We start from the raw sequence: 23,597 nt of genomic DNA on the forward strand, positions 1-23,597 counted from the left end.
GTTCTATAGGTGTTCGCCTTTTCGAGATATCGCCATAGGTGTTAATGAGTATTTTAAAAGGGAGTGGGCCTTAGTTCTATAGGTGGACGCCTTTTCGAGGTATCGCAATAAAGGTGGACCAGGTGTGACCCTAGAATTTGTTTGTACGATATGGGTATCAAATTAAAGGTATTAATGAGGGTTTTAAAAGGGAGTGGTGGTAGTTGTATAGTTGGTCGCCGTTGCGAGATATCGTCATAAAGGTGGACCAGGGGTGACTCTAGAATGCGTTTGTACGATATGGGTATCAAATTAAAGGTATTAATGAGAGTTTTAAAAGGGAGTGGTGGTAGTTGTATATGTGAAGGCGTTTTCCAAATATCGACCAAAATGTGGACCAGGGTGACCCAGAACATCATCTGTTGGATACCGCTAATTATTTATATATAATACCACGAACAGTATTCCTGCCAAGATTTCAAGGGTTTTTTATTTCGCCCTGCAGAACTTTTTCATTTTCTTCTACTTAATATGGTAGGTGTCACAACCATTTTACAAAGTTGTTTCTGAAGTTATATTTCGCGTCAATAAACCAATCCAATTAGCTTACCATGTTTCATCCCTTTTTCCGTATTTGGTATAGAATTATGGCATTTTTTTCATTTTTCGTAATTTTCGATATCGAAAAAGTGGGCGTGCTCATAGTCGGATTTCGTTCATTTTTCATACCAAGATAGTGAGTTCAGATAAGTACGTAAACTAAGTTCAGTAAAGATATGTCGATTTTTGCTCAAGTTATCGTGTTAACGGCCATGCGGAAGGACAGACGGACGACCGTGTATAAAAACTGGGCGTGGCATCAACCGATTTCGCTCATTTTCACGGAATACAGTTAACGTCATAAAATCTATGCCCCTACCAAATTTCAAAAGGATTGGTTAATTTTTGTTCGACTTATGGCGTTAAAAGTATCCTAGACAAATTAAATGAAAAAGGGCGGAGTCACGCCCATTTTGAAATTTTCTTTTATTTTTGTATTTTGTTGCACCATATCATTACTGGAGTTGAATGTTGACATAATTTACTTATATACTGTAAAGATATTAAATTTTTTGTTAAAATTTTACTTAAAAAAAATTTCTTTTTTTTTTAAAGTGGGCGTGGTCCTTCTCCGATTTTGCTAATTTTTATTAAGCGTACATATAGTAATAGGAGTAACGTTCCTGCAAAATTGTATCACGATATCTTCAACGACTGCTAAATTACAGCTTGCAAAAGTTTTAAATTACTTTCTTTTAAAAGTGGGCGGTGCCACGCCCATTGTCCAAAATTTTACTAATTTTCTATTCTGCGTCATAAATTCAACTCACCTACCAAGTTTAATCGTTTTATCTCTCTTTGGTAATGAATTATTGCACTTTTTCGGATTTTCCAAATTTTCGACATCGAAAAAGTGGGCGTGGTTATAGTCCGATATCGTTCATTTTAAATAGCGATCTGAGATGAGTGCTCAGGAACCTACATACCAAATTTCATCAAGATACCTCAAAATTTACTCAAGTTATCGTGTTAACGGACGGACGGACGGACATGGCTCAATCAAATTTTTTTTCGATCCTGATTATTTTGATATATGGAAGTCTATATCTATCTCGATTCCTTTATACATGTACAACCAACCGTTATCCAATCAAACTTAATATACTCTGTGAGCTCTGCTCAACTGAGTATAAAAAATACAGAAAACAAAAATTCAGAAACACATTTTTTCAGAAAACATTAGTCAGAACCCTTTTTCAGAAAGCCAAAATTCAGAAGTCAAAACTCAGAAACAAAAATTCAGAAATCAAATTTCAGAAGTCAAAATTCGGAAGTCAAATTTCATTTTGCGTAAAATTTAATGTTTTTTTGCTGTCTGATTACTTTCTGAATTTTGACTCCTGAATTTTGACTTCTGCAATTAGACTTCTGAGATTTGACTTCTGAATTTTGTCTTTCTGAAAAAGCGGTTCTGACTAATGTTTTCTGAAAAAATGTATTTCTGAATTTTTGGTTTCTGAATATATGGGGGGCACCAGAAATTTTACGCGGCCAACACTTTTATTTGTCTGAACAACCCCCTAAATTGATGAGAACTGTGATGACTAGTACCTAGGATCTAACTAATTATCTTCCAGCTTCTAGTATTATTATTACTGCATGTAACTATTGTTTTCAATAAAACCGTTTAACTTAAAAATTTTGTTTCAAATTATTTTATTTTCAAGTTTTTAGTCTTTATTTAATTGCCTATTATTTCTCATTCTATTTAGCTCATTTAGTAACTCATTATTGCAAACACTCTTTCCTGACAATTTGTTACAATCTAAGTCCTCAATACATAATCCTTCCAAAGACTTTACTCGACTGTGCGCCACGTATGCTTGTCCCTCCTCCAACTCCAAAACATTTTAATTAACCTCCGAATAGATTTAAGGCCGAGCTTCTCTTCCAATTTGCGTCGTGCTCCTTTAAATTTTTCCTACAAATTGGTGGGACGGGACCTACTTGTTTTATGCCGACTCCGAACGGCATGTGCAAGGCAGATGAGTTTTCACTGAGAGCTTTTCATGGCAGAAATACACTCGGAGTGCTTGCCAAAAACTGCCGAGGGGTGGCCCCGCTTCCAAAAATTGTCTTCTAATTGAAAAAAGTGTTTCTTAAATTTTGATATTGCTTTGCCCGGACGTGGGACCCAGGGTTTTCTGTGTGGTAGGCGGAGCACGCTACCATCACACCACGGCTAAATAAAACCGTTTAAAAAGACATGAAATCGAAACTGTTGAACACTGGTAATCGATTTAATTGAAGCTTGCAACTATTTGTTCACAAAGCGTTTTCGTACTTTCTTTTTTTGCTGTGCGAGAAGTTTCAGAAAATATGATGACAGAGAATTGCTGGAGAGTATGCCAGAAGATACTCAAATAAAACTTCTGCTTTCTGACTTTAAATATTTTTTTCTTCATATACTTTCTTATTGCATGTAGGCATGCGCTTGGAAAACTGCTCATATTCTCTCAAAAACAACTTAAACGAGTTGTAGTTTGTTGATATCAGAAGCGGAAAAGCGACCAATCAACCGACGACAATCCCTCTAAAACATTGCTCAGACGATTTGTCAATTTCTGCACGAATTTACCGATTTACTAATCGTGCATGTAGTACAAATCTATGCTTATATACATACAACACACAAGCAGCTTATTCGTATACACTTTTACGCTAAACATGAATGAACACCTCCGTGTTGGAGTATTCACGTGAGTTTGAATGTAGCGAAATGTTATTGTCAAGTGTGCGTCGGGTTAGATTAACAAGAACAACAATATTTGTATTGTCTACTTGTATAAAGGTGTACTACAACAATAGAAATTCCATCAAACACCCAACTTTGAATGATAGTTAAAAAATATTGTTAACGAAAAACTGCGTGGGTGTAAGACATATGTATAAACGAGTAAGGAAACCCAAATTCGGTTGGAACCGATCATATTATATTCGTATATGTGAACTAGCGACAAATAGTACTTGTTATATCGATAACTTATTATAATTTTTAGAAACGAACCGGACCCGTGCGCATCTTGCGCTACCAATATAAAAGTCTCTAATCAAATATCAACAGAAATCAGCTGTTCTATCAATCAAATAAAACGTACAGCTTGCGCTGCCATCTAGTGTATAATAGCAACTGCCGGTAATGCAGTGCAAATATTCACAATAGTGCCATAGTACAAATAGATTTCTTTGTGTGCTCACAATCGTTTATTGTTAACAAATTATTTTAATAAAATATAGCTAAACAAAAGCACTACGACCAAAATTGCCCAAAGCTCGTCAATAGCCCGAATCTCCATCTTTACAACCAAAACTTTATTTATAGATTTGGATTCCAAATAAGAGCAAAAAGGGACGCGTACATAAAAACAGCAATTAGAAATAATATATATGATAATTTGATAGTTGCATTGTGAACGTTTGAGTAAAAATGGTTTTCAGTCACTGATCGTAAAACGTAATTCGGGCCCTGAATAAAATTAAAAAAAAAAAACAGTAGCAAATTGAGAGGTTTCCAAAAATTTTAATCGATTTCGATTAACTGACATATTAACGTACAAGGCGCTGTATAGAAAATAAACAAGAATTAGCAATCAGCTGTTGGGATAACAACACCTGGGGCCCTATTCAGTAACTATGCATTTTGAAATGTGCATTTTTTCTTTCATACAAATTATATGTAGAAAAAGTGTAAATTTTAAAACTCATAGTTACTGAATAGGGCCCCTGGTACTCAATTCGCATTGACTTCCTTTATGTAAATGGACAAAAATCAGCGAAAAATGTGTCCTTATACAAAGACATACATATTCTTCCTGAACTTTGATTTTAAGATTTTGACACGGAAATTGTAAAAATATTTATAAGAGATAAAAATATAAAAGTGGAGCGCACATTACTTGGGTTAGAAAGTTGGCAGTAAAAGAGTAAACTTAACAATATATAGGTAGTCAATTAATTGCTCTCTACCTTTATATTTTTATCTCTCATAAATGTTGTAACGAATTTTGGGAAATTCCGCTTATTTGAAACCTTCTGCTAACACTACTTTGGGAGTAGTACAATTATACTTCACTTCGCAACTGATAGCGTGTTTGAATCAAACTGATTACTGATTGTACAAATTGCGCTGCTTTTATACTCTCCGTTGCTTCGTTCGCATATTTCTCCAAAGGTTTAGACGTTTCACCTTCTAGAAATCTTGTATCTCCTGCTTGGTAATTAGTTGTATGAGTAATGCATATTTGTAGTTTATAGCCATATGCGTGTGTATGCGTGAGTAACTACTTCGGCTGATGACCACATCTGTTTGTGTGAGATAGCCTTCTACATAAGTGTTGGTAGCTTTAATTTGTACATGTACATAAGAGTGGCTGCTTCATGTTTTTGTTGTGTAATTATTTACTAACAGCTTAGTGGTGCTAATATTCGTCACAATTTTTTCACAATTTCTATGCCAAAATTTTTCGCTGATTTTTGTCCATTTTTATAAAGGAAGTGCTTAACGTTTTTTTCTTTTCTTTTTATTTTCTACTTTTTAGTTCTAGGTGGAAAAGTGTAGTGCCTTATATATTACAAGGTGGAGTTGGAGGAGGAGTACACTCAAGGGACCTTGAACTCCAGCTCTCCCTCAGACTACCCTACCACTGCAGTGTATTCCAGGCAGGAGTTTCAGCCATCATGGAAGCCGCAGCTAGGATAGGGACATACAATGTCGGCAAAGGCTGCCATAAAATCTCTTGACTCCTACTCGTTCAATTCTGAACTAGCACTAAACTGCCGCCGATCTGTTAAAGAGATAGCCCCACCGAACCATGTACACCTCACATGGGTCCCGAGGGACATCGAGCAAACTGCATTGCAGATGAACTCGCTAGGCTGGGTACAACCAGGCAGATTCTTCCAGCCCAAGAACGCTTAGGTATGACCCTGGGGTCACCGTCAAGCCGACGAAAGATGGCTACAAACACCGGGGTGTCAAATATCGAAGGAAACCTGGCCAAAATGGGATCCTGAAAGATCCCGTCACGTGTACAACCTCAGTAGATATACAATTTCAGCAGTTGTAGGGGTACTAACTGGTCATTGCCTTATAGGTAAGCATGCAGAAAGGTTAGGAGCGCTTTATCGTCGATGCTGCAGGAGTTGTAAAGAGGATGAGGAGGAGTAAACGGTGGTTCACCTCATCTGCAACTGCCCGGCACTAAGCGGAGCACGGCAGCGTTTTCTGGGTGCTCCATTTCTAGATAATCTGAGCCAGGTTGTGGAGTATGACATCAAGGACCTGGTAGCTTTTATCAGGTCCTCAAAATGGTTCGAAGAGGAAAGGTAATGGTGTATTTTCGTGGTATCACAACCGGCCTAATATCATTGGCCTAAGTGTGCCCTCGAGCAGCCACCTCAACCTAACCTAACTTATTTATTAGAAGGTGAAAAACTTACTTTCATTAATTCAGAATGCATACAATACTTGTTATGAATTGAGTGAAAGCATTGACTAGGAGAAACTTTCGATTACCGAATTGCAGACGTCGGCTCGGTATCAACTCAATAACTCAACACTGCGCAGAGTTCCGCTGCCTTAATAAAATTCATAATTCATGCAAAGTAAGCGAACAATTAATATAATGTAGATATCTCAGTTCCGGCGCAACGAATCCAAAATTTGCTTAGTTCCATAATTCCTAGTGCAGAATATAACACATCCTTCAAGGAAGTAATGGCAGGATGACCTAGACAGTGATAGGGGTATTACAATCTATTCAGACGGCTCAATATGGGAAAAGCAACCTGTAGCTGGAATGCAGTTAAAGCATATGCATACTTCCCGACTCATGGAGTGTCTACGCTATAAAGAGAGCAGCTAGAAGGCGAGAGCTACAGCTGATCGACCAAGCAGGAAAGGCTTGGAACCAAGCGCGGGGCTGCAAAGTGTTGAAGATTATGTGCAGGTCTTACAGCCGTAGACTAAAAAAAATTGATCTTTCTGGGATATTACGGAATATTTTTGGGATTTTTCAGTATTACATACTAAGGGCGTTTAAATACCAGACATGTTCGGCACTATTTATGATTTTTATGGCGGCCACCGTGGTATGGTGGTAGCGTACTATGCCTACCACAGTGAAGATGCTGGGTTCAACTTCCGGGTAAAGCAACATCGAACTTGAAACTTGTTTTTCAATTAAAAGAAAAGTGTTTCCAAAGCGAGGTCGCCCCTGGGCAGTGACTTGGCGAACACTCAGAGTGTATTTTTGCCATAAAAAGCTTCTAATTGAAGACCCATCTGCCTTACAGATGCATAAAACATGTAGGTCCCGTCTCGCCAATTTGTAGGAAAAATTAAAAGAAGTACGGCGCAAATTGAAAGAAAAGTTCGGCCTTAATTCTTGTATCTATTTTTATTTGAAATTGAATATTTTGAAACAATTTCAAACAACTTCAGTTCCGCCAATCCCCAAGTCTTTCTAGAAATAGTTCTGACCTACCAATTAATAATAACGGAAGTAGGCACTTCAGGGCATCAGAAAACCAACAGTGTTTTGTAATAGACAACATAATTGCAACCTCATATATTTTGTGATCAAAGACGGTTTAAATGCTGCAAGTTGGAAAAAATTATTAGTATGTAAAATTTTAAAGCCGTTGGGCAAAGAAGGAGCTGTATTATGTGGTGGATCAATGATCCTAGTACCGTGAAATAGTCCCTTAGATCTTCACGAAATTGCCTCAAATTGATCCCGAATTGACCCCGAAATAGTATTCAAACCCACCAAGAAATTATGGGGAAAATTACCCGGGAAGTACCCTGAAATGGTCTCCAAGATCATAATGCAATGATCAGAAATTGATCCCAAAATAACCCCGAAAGAGCCCCAAAATAGTCTTCAAACCCATCCCAAAATCTCCCCAAAGTGATCTCTCTATGACCTCTGGAGAATCCTAAAATAGTCCCCAACAGGAAATGATCACAAATTGGCTTTGAAAATACCCCGAGAGGAAATACGGAATAGTCCTCGAGCAATAATTTGTATGTATTACAAAATATTGTGACGAATATTAGCATCACTAATTGATCTCACATGCGGCCACCGTGGTGTGATGGTAGCGTGCTCCGCCTACCACACCCTATGCCCTGTGTTCGCAACCTGGGCAAAGCAACATCAAAATTTTAGAAATAAGGTTTTTAAATTAGAAGAAAATTTTTCTAAGCGGGGTCGCCCCTTTGCAGTGTTTGGCAAGCGCTCCGGGTGTATTTCTGCCATGAAATGCTCTCAGTGAAAACTCATCTGCCTTGCAGATGCCGTTCGGAGTCGGCATAAAACATGTAGGTCCCGTCTGGCCAATTCGTAGGGGAAATCAAGAGGAGCACGACGCAAATTGGAAGAGAAGCTCGGCCTTAGATCTCTTCGGAGGTTATCGCGCCTTACATTTATTTATTTTTATTTAATTGATCTCACATCCCTAAGGTTATTAAATAAAGGCACAACAACATTAAAGCAAACTACATAAACACATTAATCAACACTATAAACTACAAATACATGTACATATATGGCTGGTAACCAAGCATGAAATTCGCGAAGTTACTAGACCTTAGGAGAAATGGGTGGACAAGGCAACAGAGAGTATAAAAGCAGCACAAGGTGAGTAGTCAGTACTCAGTTTTATTTAAGCACGCTATTGGTTGTGAAGTATAAGTGTTATTGTGAAGTACCCTCAAAGTAATAAAGACCATTTTGCATTATTGAGTATTGGAGTTATTTATTCAACAATTTAGCGATTCGAACGTTAGCAGAGGGTGTAAAATAAGCGGTGTTTCCCTAAATTCGTTACAATATATACACGCAAATTGAGCTATGATGCGGAAATAACAAAAAGGTCTGCCGCATTTTTCCAACAATTTTCGTATATGCATTCAAAATGCCTAATAAACAGGCCAAATATTTGTCATATAATAATAGCCGTATTTTTTTTTTTTCATACATATATATATACATCTACATTTGCAACTAAAAAAATGCTCATGGAGAACTACTCATAGTAGTAGTGTATGGGAAGATATTGCAGACTCAAACCTTTTAGGTCATAGTGTATAAAGCATACCAAAATTGAAAGTGTAGAATAGTGGTAACACACACTTTTTAGGGCCTCATTGTATATTGCGAAACGAATGTTCGTTTCGCCTCAGAGACGTATCGCTAGTGTATTTGCACTATGTTAAACGATGGCAAGGTATCATTTGACAATTGTTTTCGCCTTTTTGTTTCGCATAAAGTAAGAAACGTAAAGGCCGAAAGAAAATGATAGAGCATACCATAGCTAGACGAAATCGTTTGGAGGCGAATCGTTCGTCTGAGCTTTAGTTCGCAATACAGAATAAAGGGCAGAAAAGTAGGTATTATGAATGTGAGTGAGAGGGAGATTTCTTAGGAGTTTTTCACTTGTTAAATTAAAGCGAATACTTCAAAATAGTTAAAGGAAATTGGTTCTTTTAAGAAAGAACACTTATTTGTACAAATTGGTGCTAAAATTTGTACATTCTAACACAATATTCTTTATTTTAAGTCGAAAAGTATATCATAAGCAACAGAAGAGCTCTTGGTATATTTGATGCAGCCATCCAGAAATTGCGCAAGGATATTTTAAGAAGGCTTAAATAGATTTTGGCATATGACGAAAAACGAATTCAACTCGACTTGGCCGCCAGAAAATTGTTTTGCTGAATAGAAGCAGGCAACTCCGGCCGATTTGTGTTATTCCGTCGTCTTCTTCTTCTTATGCTGCTCTGTTGATGTTGCTGTGGCACCAATTCATTACTCATTTCAGTGAACACCACATGAAATGCAATACCGTGCATTGTTTATAGTTTATTCCTTAATTTCAAACAAATTCGCAACAATAATTAAACTTTTAAATTTTTTAAACAAAATAAGAAATGCGTAACGAAATTTCAATTGACAAAACAGCTGACTTCGAAAATTCGAAATTCCTATTCCTCAATTATTGTTCTCCCTAGGAGAAAAGAATTGGGGGAATTTTTCCGCGAGAATAAAAAAATCCGCGAGAACAAAATTCCGAGGCAATATTTAGAATTAGGCCGATAATGTCTATAATCGCTCCGATTTAACTAAGTTTTCCGATTCTTCTTTGTCTTCGAATGTTTGCTGTGTAAATTTATATTTTTGCACAGGTGTGCATCATTTGTTAAGATTTTTGGAAAACGCTGGATTACAGATTAAGACTAATTCAGCCGATACCGCAATGGATAACTAAACTTGAATCCAACCAATGTAGTGCATATAGGTTACATTTGTCATTGAATTTGTATGTCTTGTTTGCCATATTTTCTAAAACATAACTTATACCATTCTTTTGGGTATTAAACTATTTTTACCATATTTCTTAGATATTTATCCTTTTCCCATTTCTAAACATTTGTACATAGTGTGACGAATATTAGCATCACTAAGCGATACTACCATCACTAAGCCAATACTAAGCAGCCAGTCGTAAGTACGTAAACAAATCAATAATCATATACACACATACATACAATACAACGGAAAGATACTCATAAACTCATGTAATCATCAGCCGAAGTAGTACTCACATATACACACGCATATGGCTATGCGAGAGGCTATAAACTACAAATACACACGCATATAGCTGGTAACCAAGCAAGAGATTCTAGAAGGAGAAACGTCTAGACATTTCGAGAAATATGCGGCAATACAAGCCAACAGAGAGTATAAAAGCAGCGTATATTGGTTATGAAATAAAATTGTGAAGTATTACTCTCAAAGTAATCTTAATAAAGACCAGTTTGCAATACTAAATATTGGAGTGATTTATTCGACAATTTAGCGATTCGAACGTTAGCAGAAGGTTTGGAATAAGTGGAATTTCTCAAAATTTGTTACAATATATTATACTAGCAGACCCGGCAGACCTTGTTCTGCCTCAACTTTGGTGTTTCTACATAACTTTTAAGAAGTTTTTAACTCTATTCCTCTCCTTCCCCCTCTCTCCCCCTTTTCGACTCCTCCCTCTGCCCTTCTCCTTCTATTTGTATTTGTATTTGTATTTATTGTCTTTCTCTGCTAATATTTCGGCTGTCCGTCTTTTCCCTCATTTGTTTTCCGCTCCACCTATCCCTATCTCTATATCTTCGTCTAACTCTATCTTCTTCTCAGTCTCTTTCTCCTTCCCTCTTTTCTCTTCTATCTACATAGGTCTTCTTATTCTTCTCCATCCGTTATTCCCAGTCTCAGTTCCAGTCACACTCCCAGTCGGTCCCTAGTACATTTTCCGGAAATAAAAGTATCGTAAATACTAATCTAGGCAAAGGGCTGCCTATATACAAAATTTCTGGCATCTCGAACAGTGAATAGAATCTTTTCCAATAGATGGTCCACTTTCCGGAAGAATTTTTCTCTCCATAAGAACCATTCTCGTACCTCAACGAATATTCTAAAAAAAAAAATAAAAAAAATCTGTCCAACCGTTCTCGAGTTTCGCGCTTAGTAACAGATTGAGCGACTCATTTTGACACAGGCAAAATAAAATTTAAAAAATATGTTGAAATTAAAACGCACCGTATAAAAAGTGTGGTAAAATCAAACCAGTTAAGTACTCACCTTTCATGTCCTTCTGTCATGATTTGTAATCAGAAAGAATCTAATATGATAGCGTATTGTGTTGGTGGTCAATTTCACCATGATTAGAGCATAAAGACATTCAGAGCTGCACAAACTTCCGACCGACTGGACCCAACCGACTGGACCGACCGAACGCCTTCACTGCATTGGCTAGAATATCGACTTAATCCTCGAATATCTTGTTGAACATTGATGGAATATCGAATCGAAGTAATTAGCGAACGAAACAGTGATCGACCAACGATCGGCCGATCGATGGATCCAGTGACCGACCGACGTAGATGAACGAAGTACTGTTACTTGATGATTGTTTGATACTTATTTGTGGATATGACAGAATTGGATTTTGATAATTAAATGTTGTGTCGATACGCCAAAGGTTTACTATTTTCTTTTATCAAAATTATGAACTTGATTATTGTTTTTTTTTTTTTTTTGGGTTTTATGTTTTTTTGGCACGCACAAGTTGAAAACGTTAAACTTGTCTGTTTGTTAGTGATTGGATGAATTGAACGCCGGTGCTATCAACGTTCTCGAGCAATTATTTTTAATTTTTTTTTTTAAACTTGCTACACTTAAATTTTTTTCCTTTAAAATTCAGTTTATTGGGTGGCAATTTTTCTTTCGCCTATGAAATTCACATTTTAGCCTACAAAATTTAGCATAAAAAAATTGTTTGTGTTATTTGTTATTTATCATTAGATAATGTTTATTAATATATACACATTAAGGGCAAATTAAACTTCCTTTACCATAACGCCATAATCGTAACCATACCCATATCCATAACCATCTCCAATGTGATCGATTAATGGTGCCTTAACCTAAAAATCGTGAAAATTTCATAAAAATTAAGAAAACGCACAAAATTACAAACATATTCCACAAAAAATAACCCTCTTAGTCATAACGTATCCAAAACAATGAATAAAATCTACAAAAAGTTATTAAATTCACCAACTCAAATATTTTTAGGTTATGGATATGGCGAGAAACCAAAAACCAATTGGTTGGCTATGGTATGGTTATGGCGTTGGCGTTATGGTATGGCACCATTAATCGATTACATTGATTTCCATAAGGTGGGTTCGATCAGCTGTTTTATTTGGTTATGGTTTTATGGTTATAAGTCACCATTAATTGGCCCTTCAACTGTAGCAACTAGCAAGCACTTTGTAGATCTCTAAGCATTTTACTAGCGGTGCCACTTGACACCTCAACACAGCAACACTTCGTTTTGAAAAGTGCTGCCTTGCAGCATACAGTTGTTAGTGGTGTTGTAATAGACGGCGCCTTGAAACTTGTGGGCGATGCAGAAGTGGTTATGACCAAAAGTGGCAGCCAAAAAAAGGAAAGCACTAACAACAATAATGTCATTATAAATTCTGCTACAAGTTATAATAAACAGAATACGAAGAGGCAAACAAGCAATCAAGTCGTTTTATGCCGCCGACTCCAATACCATACAGATTTAAACGAGACAGGCAACACTAGCAACAACCAAACGAGAACAGGCAGCAAATAAGTAAATTGTAGATACAGCAATAAAATGTTGCTTCAGCAACTTTAAAAGCCAACGCACAGTAAATATAACAACAATGAAAGAGTCAGAGCAATAACAAAAGTGTCTAGTTGTGATGCTTTCTTTGAAACGCGCAAAAATAATGGGAGTAAAATAGCAGAGCAAGACAAAAGCAATAATACTTCTTCATTATTCTTACTATGAGCTAAGGCGAATTCAGTACCAGGTGTTGTTGCTTCTTCTTGATAATTTTCCATACAACGCCTTGTACTCCAATATGTCTGTCAAGGCGAATTCAGTACCAAGTGTTGTTATCCCAACAGCTGATTGCTTCTTCTTGATAATTTTCCATACAACGCCTTGTACTCCAATGTCAGTTAATCGAAATCAGTGAAAATTTTCTTTTGACTTGACATTCTTCTGGACGGCGAATTGGTTGAATTCGCTTTGCCACCAGCTAGTATGGATTCGCCTTGATGCAGGTAATCGAAATCAATGAAAGTTTTCTTTTGACTTGACATTCTTCTGCACGGCGAATTGGGAGGCCAGGGTATATGGATATCAGATTTTTGGTGGCTCTAGCAGGCTTTTCCGAACGGAATGTAGCCCCAGACTTTGCGATTCTGCTGACCATTTGCTTCCTGATTCTGGACAGGTGGGCCGTCAGTCAGCTAACCAGATAAGGACATATCCTGACCACAATATGCTCAGCTTTCTTGCCTTTGCTGGCCCAAGGTTATCTCGATCGAGAGGAATTTTCTTGCAAGTAGAAAATATCCGAATGTTCAGTCTATGGCCTGAAGGTTTAATGTGGCCATATAAATCATTCCCGAGATGGTCGGGCTAGCACCTTAATGGTGCTGTGTTACCGGAGCGTACGGGATCTGTATCCGGCAAAGGACCATCACATCGATAACACTCCCCAAAGCCTTCGGGGAGAAACCTTATCTGTACAACGACAACAACAACCAGAAATTTGTTCTAGAAAACTAAAAACCCTATAAAAACCCAAGATTAATAATTTACAACAGCAGTCGACTGCTAATAGATACCCCCAGAGGGTTAGGGGGTTAGAATATACCCGCGGTAGGTATGCCTGTCGTAAGAGGCGACTAAAATACCAGATTCAAGGGGTTGTGCAGCGCAATCTTTACAGGTTTCCAGCGCAATATATAACTTCTCAAACCCAATTGTCAACCTCACCTTCGAGGGGCGAATCCCGTTTCACAAACAGACGAGGCTCTGGCGACCCCAAGCTCCTCATGAAACTTGGGGGTGGGGAGGCAAGGATAGCCTGAAGGTTTAATGTGGCCATATAAATCGTTCCCGATATGGTCGGGCTAGCAGCTTAATGGAGCGTACCGGACCTGTATCCGGCAAAGGACCATCACATCGATAACCCTCCCCAAAGCCTTCGGGGAGCAACCTTATCGCTACAACAACAACAACAATAACAACTTCTAATAGATTATATTGTACTGAGTGGGTGATAAATGCGACTCCGCCTCCATTTCCGCTCTCGCGATCTTTCCTACGGACGTTGTACCCAGAACAGGTCTCCAAAGCAGACTTGCCGTGAGTTTAGCAATTTGGATCGCAGCAATATGAATGTTGTGCCGCTTCAAAAAATCGACAGGAGAGGAGACAAAATACGTATCTTTCTTGCAGACATTGAGCTATTGTTGTTGTTGATGTAGTGCCCTGCATCATCCAATAGGTCAGATCACTCACAATTTTTCATTAATATCCTCTAAGGGGAGGCAAATTAAATTAAATGGGTCCCCCAAGGGGATACCGAGGAAACTTGCTGTTTCATCAGCAAAGTTGAGAAACCCCAAAAGTTGTGAAAAAATTGGTTTATCGGAAAAATTTTCACAGTTGCGTTAACCTAACCTGCGTTATATTTTCCTAGTTAACACATATAGATAGATAATTAATTGAGGATCGTAATGCGACCATTGGTCTATTGTGCCCTCAGCTACTTCAAAACATCTCTGATGAAACCAGCAGTTCAGCTGGCTTGAGGGATTTGATGTGAGAATGTTCTGAAGACGTAAGGATTCTTAGGTTATCTTTCGAGAGGCCTATTAATGCCCTATATCGAGTTGTGCTGTAACCCACTAACAGTAACTTAGATTGTGTTAGGCCTGACATAATGCGCCAGTGTTCTTCCCTCTTTTCCCTTTCTTCTACTAATAGTTGCCACCTAATTTCCTACGGGCCTACTGGCAGGAACGGCTCGGGACCAATAGGTCGTGCCGTTGCTGCCTCTCTGGCCAGGCTGTCCGCATGCTCGTTACCCTCAACTCCCCTGTGGCCAGGAACCGAGGCCTACAGTAGTTCGTTGTGTGCTCCTAGTTGATTTAGCTTTTCAACGCACTCAAGGACCAGTGCGGACCATACATACACCGTAAAGGAACTGAGAATCATTTTATACACAACAAAGTAATACGCTCGTAATGAGCCAAAGGTACGAAAACCGGTTTTTTACCCCTAGCTGACAATTGTGTAGGTGTCCGGGGTAAATCTTTGTATGTAGTCATCCTTAGATTTCAAAATCAACAAGAAAAATGGGATCATTTCACTTAGGCTTTTTTGTAACACTGTGTTTATTACCAATTAATTGATATGCCTTGTTAAATCAAGATGGACCATGTCTCTATGTTTTTTTTTGTTGTTTTTGTTGTAGTGATAAGGTTGGTCCCCGAAGGCTTTGGGGAGTGTTATCGATGTGATAGTCCTTTGCCGCATACAGATCCGGCACGCTCCGGTAACACAGCTCCATTAAGCTGCTAGCCCGACCATCTCGGGAACGATTTATATGGCCACATTAAACCTTCAGGCCATAGACTGAACATTCGGATATTTTCTACTTACAAGAAAATTCCTCTCGATCGAGATAACCTTGTGCCAGCAAAGGCAAGACAGCTGAGCATATTGTGGTCAGGATATGTCCTTATCTGGCCAGCAGAATCGCAGTCTGGGGCTACATTCCCTTCGGAAAAGCCTGCTAGAGCCACCAAAAATCTGATATCCATATACCATGGCCTTCTATACCCAGAGCAGGTCTGCAATGCAGATCTTGCTGTGAGTTTAGTCTCTTGAATCGCAGCAAAGCGGATGTTGTGCCGCTTCATGAAATCGACTATCTCCGTAATTTTCCCAGTTAGTCCATTACAGTCCTTGGGCAAGCATTGGGGTACCCGGATGATTTGGGTTTGCGACCTGGCAACATGGCGCGATGAAACCCGTCGGGGGGTTGCCGTCGCGGAGACCAGAACATCTAGGAAAGTGGCACCACCCAAGCAGGAGCTGCATTGGGCGGATGTCGCAAACATATATATTCTGTGCTGGCAAACGGTGCAAACGGAGGTAGGGACTAAGAGTCTGTTTCCCTGACCTACACGATTGATGCCGGAAAAGAGGGGGGAGAAGACTGGGGCAGGGGCTGTTGCTCAGCATTGCTTCCGACTCTACTACGAAGTTTGTAGTTATGAGTGGTAGCAGCTGTTTGAGTTGTTGGCGCCGTGGGGCGCGAGCAGCAGCGGGTACTTGTTGTGGCTTGCTGAGCAGCGGGGCTGCTGGAAGGTAGTGGGGGGGCGCATAGACCTAGACAACGGGGCGCCCTTGGGCGTGAACAACAAGGAGCCACAAAAGATTTATAAAAGTTACGTGGACGTCGGGTTTTGGGATCAAGCCCAGAACAACCTGTCCGATGCAACCATCCCTTGCACGAGACACACTGAACAGAGTATGACCGTCGTAAAAAGATTCTTTTCCGGCAGATGCAACAAAACCATTTCTCAGGACCGGGGTCAGGAGACGGACCCGGATTGGATTCGATGCCTTCCCGGAGTAAGAAAATATGGAGCAGTCCTGCTGCAAGGAGCTGCTGGGAGGATGACAATTTGTGGGAGGGACGAAACAAATTAGATGGGGTCACACTGAAATGACAGTCCTTGGTCGGGAAAAATCCCCAGTCGCTCCGGTACATAGAACCGACTGCCTTGGGAAGCGAGAATAAGCCACTCTTATCGGACGGTTGGAAAGGACGTGTTTCCAATCCTCCCTGTACCAGCTTTTATGTAAACATAATTAACTATAATATATCATTGTTGTAGGAATATACGTGATTCACATGAACACTCCAACTGTTTGTCTGGGACGATATTTTCAGGAATTCTTTCCTAATTTGATTGCGAGCAATATATGTATTTGACCTGATGCATAAGGTTCCTATGTGTCTATTTGGATTGCCGTGTACGCTCAAGGATCAGTAACATGAAATACAGATACAAAATATTTTATCTTATTGGAAGGGTTTTGCAATATTCTAATAAACTTTTTTTGAAGGTGTTTGTTTTTACAATTTTTAATATGATTAGGTAGTTCATTAAAACATTTCAGGCCTTTGTAAAATATATTTTGCTTGTCCATTTCTGTTTTGAGAAGAGGTAATCTAAAATTATTATTTTCCTTGATTATGTAAGAATGGGTTTCATTCACATAAACAAGTTTTTCACTTAGGTAGGCTGGTAATTTACCATGCTTGATATAAAATACAAATTTCATACTATGGTAAAATATCAACTGTTTCACGCTCAGCCAGTTTAGTGCATCAAGCATACTCTTTATGGAAGTGTCGTAGCTCACTTTCAATATAAATCTCATAGCTTTGTTTTGCATAATTTGTAACCTGTCTACTTGTGTTTCATTGGCAATAAAGAATATTGTGGGGCAATATAAGAAGTGTGGTTCTATGATGGATCTATAAACTTTCAACTTATATTTCTTACTAATAAGTTTACACGATCTCTTCCAAAATCCAATTTTTTTGCCCATTTTGGCAACAATATAATCAATATGATCTGTAAACCTCAGTTTATTGTCAATCAGGATCCCTAAGTACTTAAATATTTTGACATCCTCAATTAGATGCGATAGGAAGGCAAGCAGCTTTAATAGGCGCTGAATATATGTGTAAATGTTAAATTACCCCACAGTTAAAGCGGCGGAAATCATCCCATCTACCACATTCTTAATAGCGGCGACCTCCTCCAGGAAGAAGCTGCAGTTAACGGCATCATTTGATTAATGGGATCATTTCACTTAGGCTTTTTTGTAACACTGTGTTTATTACCAATTAATTGAGATGCCTTGTTAAATCAAGATGGACCATGTCTCTATGTGGTTTTTGTTGTTGTTGTAGCGATAAGGTTGGTCCCCGTGGGCTTTGGGAAGCGTTATCGATGTGATGGTCCTTTGCCGCATACAGATCCGGTACGCTCCGGTAACACAGCTCCATTAAGCTGCTAGCCCGACCATCTCGGGAACGATTTATATGGCCACCTTAAGCTTTCAGACCATCCCATTCATTTTTCATAATGAATTTTATGTGTACAAATATGAGAATGTTTGATACTCTCATTTTTACGCGTGGTTTTTTTTTCTCGCAGAGCACAAAAGAGCGAGATCTCTGCCACCGCTGTTGCTGCCCCTGGCCTTCGTTTGTCAAATAAAACAAAAAAATACGACAACTCTTCTGCGCAACTTCTGCAAAAACACAATTTCCAATTTACGTCTGATTTAATTTTTAAGTTTGATAAAAAAAAATACGTAAAATGCTGAAGAAAACCACCTCTTTTTTACTGGTTAACTTTTTTATATCCTCTCGTAATACATTGTTACTCTCAAATGTACCAATTGGCTATACCTATGTACGTCTTGTCTATAGGTCCAGTGAATAAGCTGAAATTATATACAAATGTAATTTTCACACAAATGGTAACAAAATGGGTTTTATAATTTCCATTTCACTGTTTATGGTACTATTCGTTTTTTTCTGCAAAAATATAAACGATTTTACATATTAACTATAATATGAATTCAAATACGAATTGGTTTTTTTTGTTGGGTGCGACGCTTGCAACAAATTCAAAAGTGTATTGGAATTTTTTCTCTATTGGATAACGCGTATGCCGTTTGTTGGTGCACTGAAATTTTCACGCACGCACACCCACACGCACATTTTAGCCACACTTCTGCCATGGCGGAACGTTCCGCCATGACTTCTGCATATTGACAAACGCAAACGCGCATAGCAGACACACCAGCAGCAATAATTTTTCACTTTTGCAACTGGTTCTTCAAATTTTCATTTTGCTTCTGCAGATTTTTCACAAACTTCACATCATTTTCTTTTGGAAAATTTTATACCTCATATACACATGAATCATTTTCTGCATTAAAGCATAATTTTTAGCACTTTTGAATATTATTTATTAATTTCTTTATAAAAAAAATTCGTGAACATTTTTGCCCGATCCGTGTATACATTCGCTCTGTTCGCTCCTATTTGTCCATTTGCTTCATTTTTCATTTTCTTTTGTTTCGATGTTTTTTTTGCTAATTTGCACACTTGTGTAGGGTTGCATAAAATAGCTCTAAGAACCTCCTGCGATTTACAACCAGATTGACTAACTTTTTGTATGGGTGCGTGTCGGGTATTTGACGCATTGTAAATTTTACCAAGTAGCGCAACTAACAGCTGATCGGTGAAAATTCGCACATTCACACGCACAGTTCTCGACTCAGTTTCAAAAAAAAACTTTAGATTATTTAATTCAAATTTTAAAGTGAGATAATCCTTACAAATTTATGTATACAGAATATATATGGCGTGTTTGTTGTTATTGAAACAATAGTTTTATTTATATTAAAGCTTTTATCATTTTTTTTTTTAACTTTGAAAAATCTCCGAACACCATTCCTTCATTATATGACATTCGACTGCCTAGTCCACTGCCTTCCACTCTATTCGCAACATAACCTCTACTTAAGCTGCCAAACTATATAGTAAACAATGATTTGACGCTTGCCCCGCGACTATCAAATAAAAAGCCATCAATCAACATTTGCATTGAGAAACCGTAGCGTTCGGACGTGAATATATCGTCATCGGATGATGACTTTTTTTACTGCGACTACAGCTGTTTTATTAAATAATAAAAATTTTATTAAATAATAATAAAAGCTTTACATTCCATCAAGCTGGTAAACATTGATAACTTTCAATAAATTTTAGTATGAATTGCTGTTCTTCCGCGCACTTATTCATTTTGAATGTCGACACAAACTAAATACAACACTGCTGTTTTGTCAATCACACCCCCCAACTATCAAATAAGCAATCGTCAAATGAGAAAATCAAAAATTTATGATTTTCATCAACAAATACTTTGTCACGAAGCCACCCGACTGCACTAACACACACAAAATTCAGTCAGTCTGGTTGTAAAGCGGCAGTTACCCACGAACGTACGTAGAAAAAACGTGTCAGCTGACACGACCTATCTTATGAGTGTGCAATGTAAACGAAAACTCACCGACGTGCGTACGTAGCCCGGAACGTAGAAATCAAAACAATTTTGATTTTTTCCGTAAGAACGTGTCAGCTGATCGCTCTCTCACTAGACAGAGTAGCCTAGCAAACTTTTGTGCGTTAATTTTTGACCGTTTGCAGTTATTATACAAAAAGGCCTAAAGATTGTTTATAATTTTGTTGAAATATCCTAAAATTATTACATAAAATTGGAGGCTACAAATAAATAAACTAGAAATTCTTATTTAGTATTTGTTTCTGCCATTTGCACCATAAAAAATTGTAATTCCAAAAGTTGATGTTTGCATAAGCATGCATGCAAAATGGTCAATGGCAACAGTGCTTATCTGTAAACAATACACACACAAATATGTTATGTATATGTACACAGACGCACACATTGATTCCTACGGGCTTGAGAGTTCGATCAAACGTGCTTCGTACGACAAACGTCCTTACGTATGGCACACGTCGGTGGGTAACTGCCGCATAAATCGCAGGAGGATCTAAAGGTGGACATACATGAACGCTTTGAAGCGATAAAAACGGCATAAAAGCTTGTAGCCGTGTCAGAATGGGCTTTTTCATATTCCTCAGTTTTGATGCATAAGTGAAAGTCGCCAACTTGTGAATTCATACAAGTGAAAAATCTTTCTATTCTTCCATTGCCGTACCTACCTGTCAAATAATACTGACAGGGAGAACAGCTGTCGCGAATCGCCAGAGAATGGAAGAAAGATTTGTTTTTTTGCCCGCGGTTATTAAATTGAAGGGCCTTGAATTGCCCATTTGGGTTTCAAATCAGCTTTTCTTTTAAATGAGTCTACAGAAAATCAGACTACGTATTAATCTTCATTTGTAAAACTTAGTTAATAGATTAAATTTGAACAGTCAGTTAAGCAAACATTTTAAAAAGAAGTAAATAATGCAATATACCATTCGTCTACAAAAACGTTTGAAAAACACTATTGAGCAAATGATTTAAGTAATCGAACAGCGATTGAACAGATGATCGAGGCTGTTTACTATTTTGAACGATTTTATCAAACATTCGTGATTCGTATGAATTCACAATGGTCGCCACAGTCACTCAAGATGTTGAGTTCCTGTTCATAACCCAGCGAGGAACAAAGCATATCATATTGTTACGAATATTAGCAAAACTAAGGAGTGCTGCCAGCTCTAAGCCGATCTAAGCAGTGACGTGAATGCACATCAATAATTCAATCATTATGTATCTACATAAACGAATCAATAATTGCGTCTACACATATGTACACATTCCGACGAGCAACATTTACATACAAGGCAGCGAGAGATGAGATGTCACACACCGATGAATTTACTTATACGCTTATGTGTGTGCGGGAGACTGTAAACTACAAACACATGCATATACCTTATTTGAGTTGTCACAAGAGAGAGCAATAATTTGTGCACGTAGTTGTGGCTGGCGATTTTGTAGCCGAAACAACTAGTAACTTCTGGAAATCGAAGAGCCTAGAAGTATGCAGCGTAAACTATAAAAGCGATGCAGGCGAGTAAGAAGTAATTCAGTTTAATTTGAGTTATCAATCAGTTTGGTTATTAAGCCAGCGAGTAGCAAAGTATAAGTGGTATTGTGAAGTACTTTAATAAAGGACATTTTTCCATTATTCAATATTGGAGTTATTTATTCAACAGTTTAGTGATTCGAACTTAGCAGAGGATTGCAAATAAGAGGATTTGCAAGTAAATTCGTTACAATTGGTGTCAGAAGAGGAATTGTTGAATAAATTCCATAGGACAACAAGGACATGGCAAAGTTCAGTGAATTGAAAATCCAGCAACTAAAGAAGGAGTTGGAGAGCCGTGGGTTGAATACAAGCGGCGTTAAACTTGAGCTTCAGGCACGGCTACGAGAGGCAATGGAAGCGGAAGGAATTGATGTGGAAGAGTATGACTTTCATCTTGATGGCGAGGAAGTAACAAAAATTGATGAGAAAAACGAAACATCGCAGACAGTTACGAGCAAAGACTTGAACATGATTTTGGCTGCAATATCTGCTCAAACATCGACAATGTCATCACAGATGGAATCCCAAGAGACACGCATAACATCGAAGATTGAAGCGCAGGAAACCCGTATAACATCACAATTGGAAGAACAGAAGGCATATTTAGCATCTCAACTGGAAGCGCAAGAGGCACGTATATCTGAAATGTCGGCACAAATTTCGGAACAGGTATCATCACAGCTCTTTGTGAAACTGGAAGAGCAGGATGCAAAAATTTTACAACTCGAGGACAAAATTGATGCCGAAATAGAAGCGTTAAAAGGTCGTATGGAGCAGTTACAACTAAACCGCTCAGCTGTTTCAGCAAGCAATCCAAAGGTAAAAACACCATCGTTTGACGGTTCTGTTCCTTTCCAGGTCTTCAAGCTACAGTTTGAGAAGACCGCAGCAGTGAACAACTGGAATGCAGAAGATAAAGTTGCTGCACTGTTCGTGGCATTGAAAGGGCCTGCAGCGGAAATCTTACAGACGATTCCAGAGTACGAACGGAACAGTTATGAAACATTGATGGCTGCTGTAGAACGACGTTATGGAAGCGAGCATAGGAAACAGATATTCCAAATTGAGTTGCAAAACCGTCACCAAAGAGCGAATGAGACTTTGCAGGAGTTTGCTTCAGATGTTGAAAGGTTGGCTCATCTCGCAAATGCGGACGCACCCGTGGAATACACCGAGAGGGTAAAAATCCAGAGTTTTATAAATGGCATACGAGACGTGGAAACGAAGCGAGCTACATACGCGAACCCAAAACTGACATTTGCTGAAACGGTATCACATGCATTGACTCAGGAAACTGCCTCCCTATTAAGTAAACCAGCATATAAGGCTCATCGTGTAGAAGTAGAAAGGCCAGAATGGGTAGACCCAATTTTGGAAGCACTGAAGGGATCACAACAGAAAAATGCCGGAGTTATTAAATGTTTCAAGTGCGGCAACCCAGGTCATATTGCACGACATTGTAGCACCGGTCCCAATAGCTCCAACAATGTGGGTGGCCGTAAACGCAGAGCTGAAGGAGATGAGCAAATCTCCAAGTCCACTCAATCGCTAAACTAAAGCGAGTCAGCCGCAAGGGGCGACAGCTGGCTCCCTCAATTGAATGCCCCATAATCTCTATCTCACAAATTGGAAGAAGGTCAAACAATCTTACTATCGGAGGACATGTGGATGGAAAGGAACGTTTACTGACTGTAGATACGGGTGCATCTCATTCCATCATTCGAGCGGATTTAGTCAACAAGAAGATAACACCATTGCATGGAGCAAGATTGCGTACAGCCACTGGAGAAGACAGCACGGTTCTAGGAGAAGTATCATGTGAAGTGGCAATTGGGAACGTCACGGTAGTACACAATTTTATAGTGGCAGAGATTGTTGATGAAATCATAATTGGAGTG

General features: G+C 38.6%; 1 protein-coding gene across 1 annotated transcript in view; it reads right to left on the bottom strand.

The window, feature by feature from the left end:
• Spred (Sprouty-related protein with EVH-1 domain) overlaps window positions 1–19,115 on the bottom strand; it is an 87,265-nt gene extending 68,150 nt beyond the window's left edge. Inside the window, exons 1-2 of the mRNA XM_067771357.1 lie at window positions 18,979–19,115; window positions 11,220–11,889 (exon numbers count right to left, since the gene is read on the bottom strand). Coding sequence (XP_067627458.1) covers window positions 11,220–11,239 — 20 coding nt within the window. The 5' untranslated portion in view covers window positions 11,240–11,889; window positions 18,979–19,115. The remainder of the gene's footprint in view (window positions 1–11,219; window positions 11,890–18,978) is intronic.
• Between the last annotated feature and the right edge of the window lie 4,482 nt (window positions 19,116–23,597).

Source organism: Eurosta solidaginis, chromosome 3, assembly GCF_040869045.1.
Source record: "Eurosta solidaginis isolate ZX-2024a chromosome 3, ASM4086904v1, whole genome shotgun sequence".
In the NCBI taxonomy this organism is placed as follows: Eukaryota; Metazoa; Arthropoda; class Insecta; order Diptera; family Tephritidae; genus Eurosta; species Eurosta solidaginis.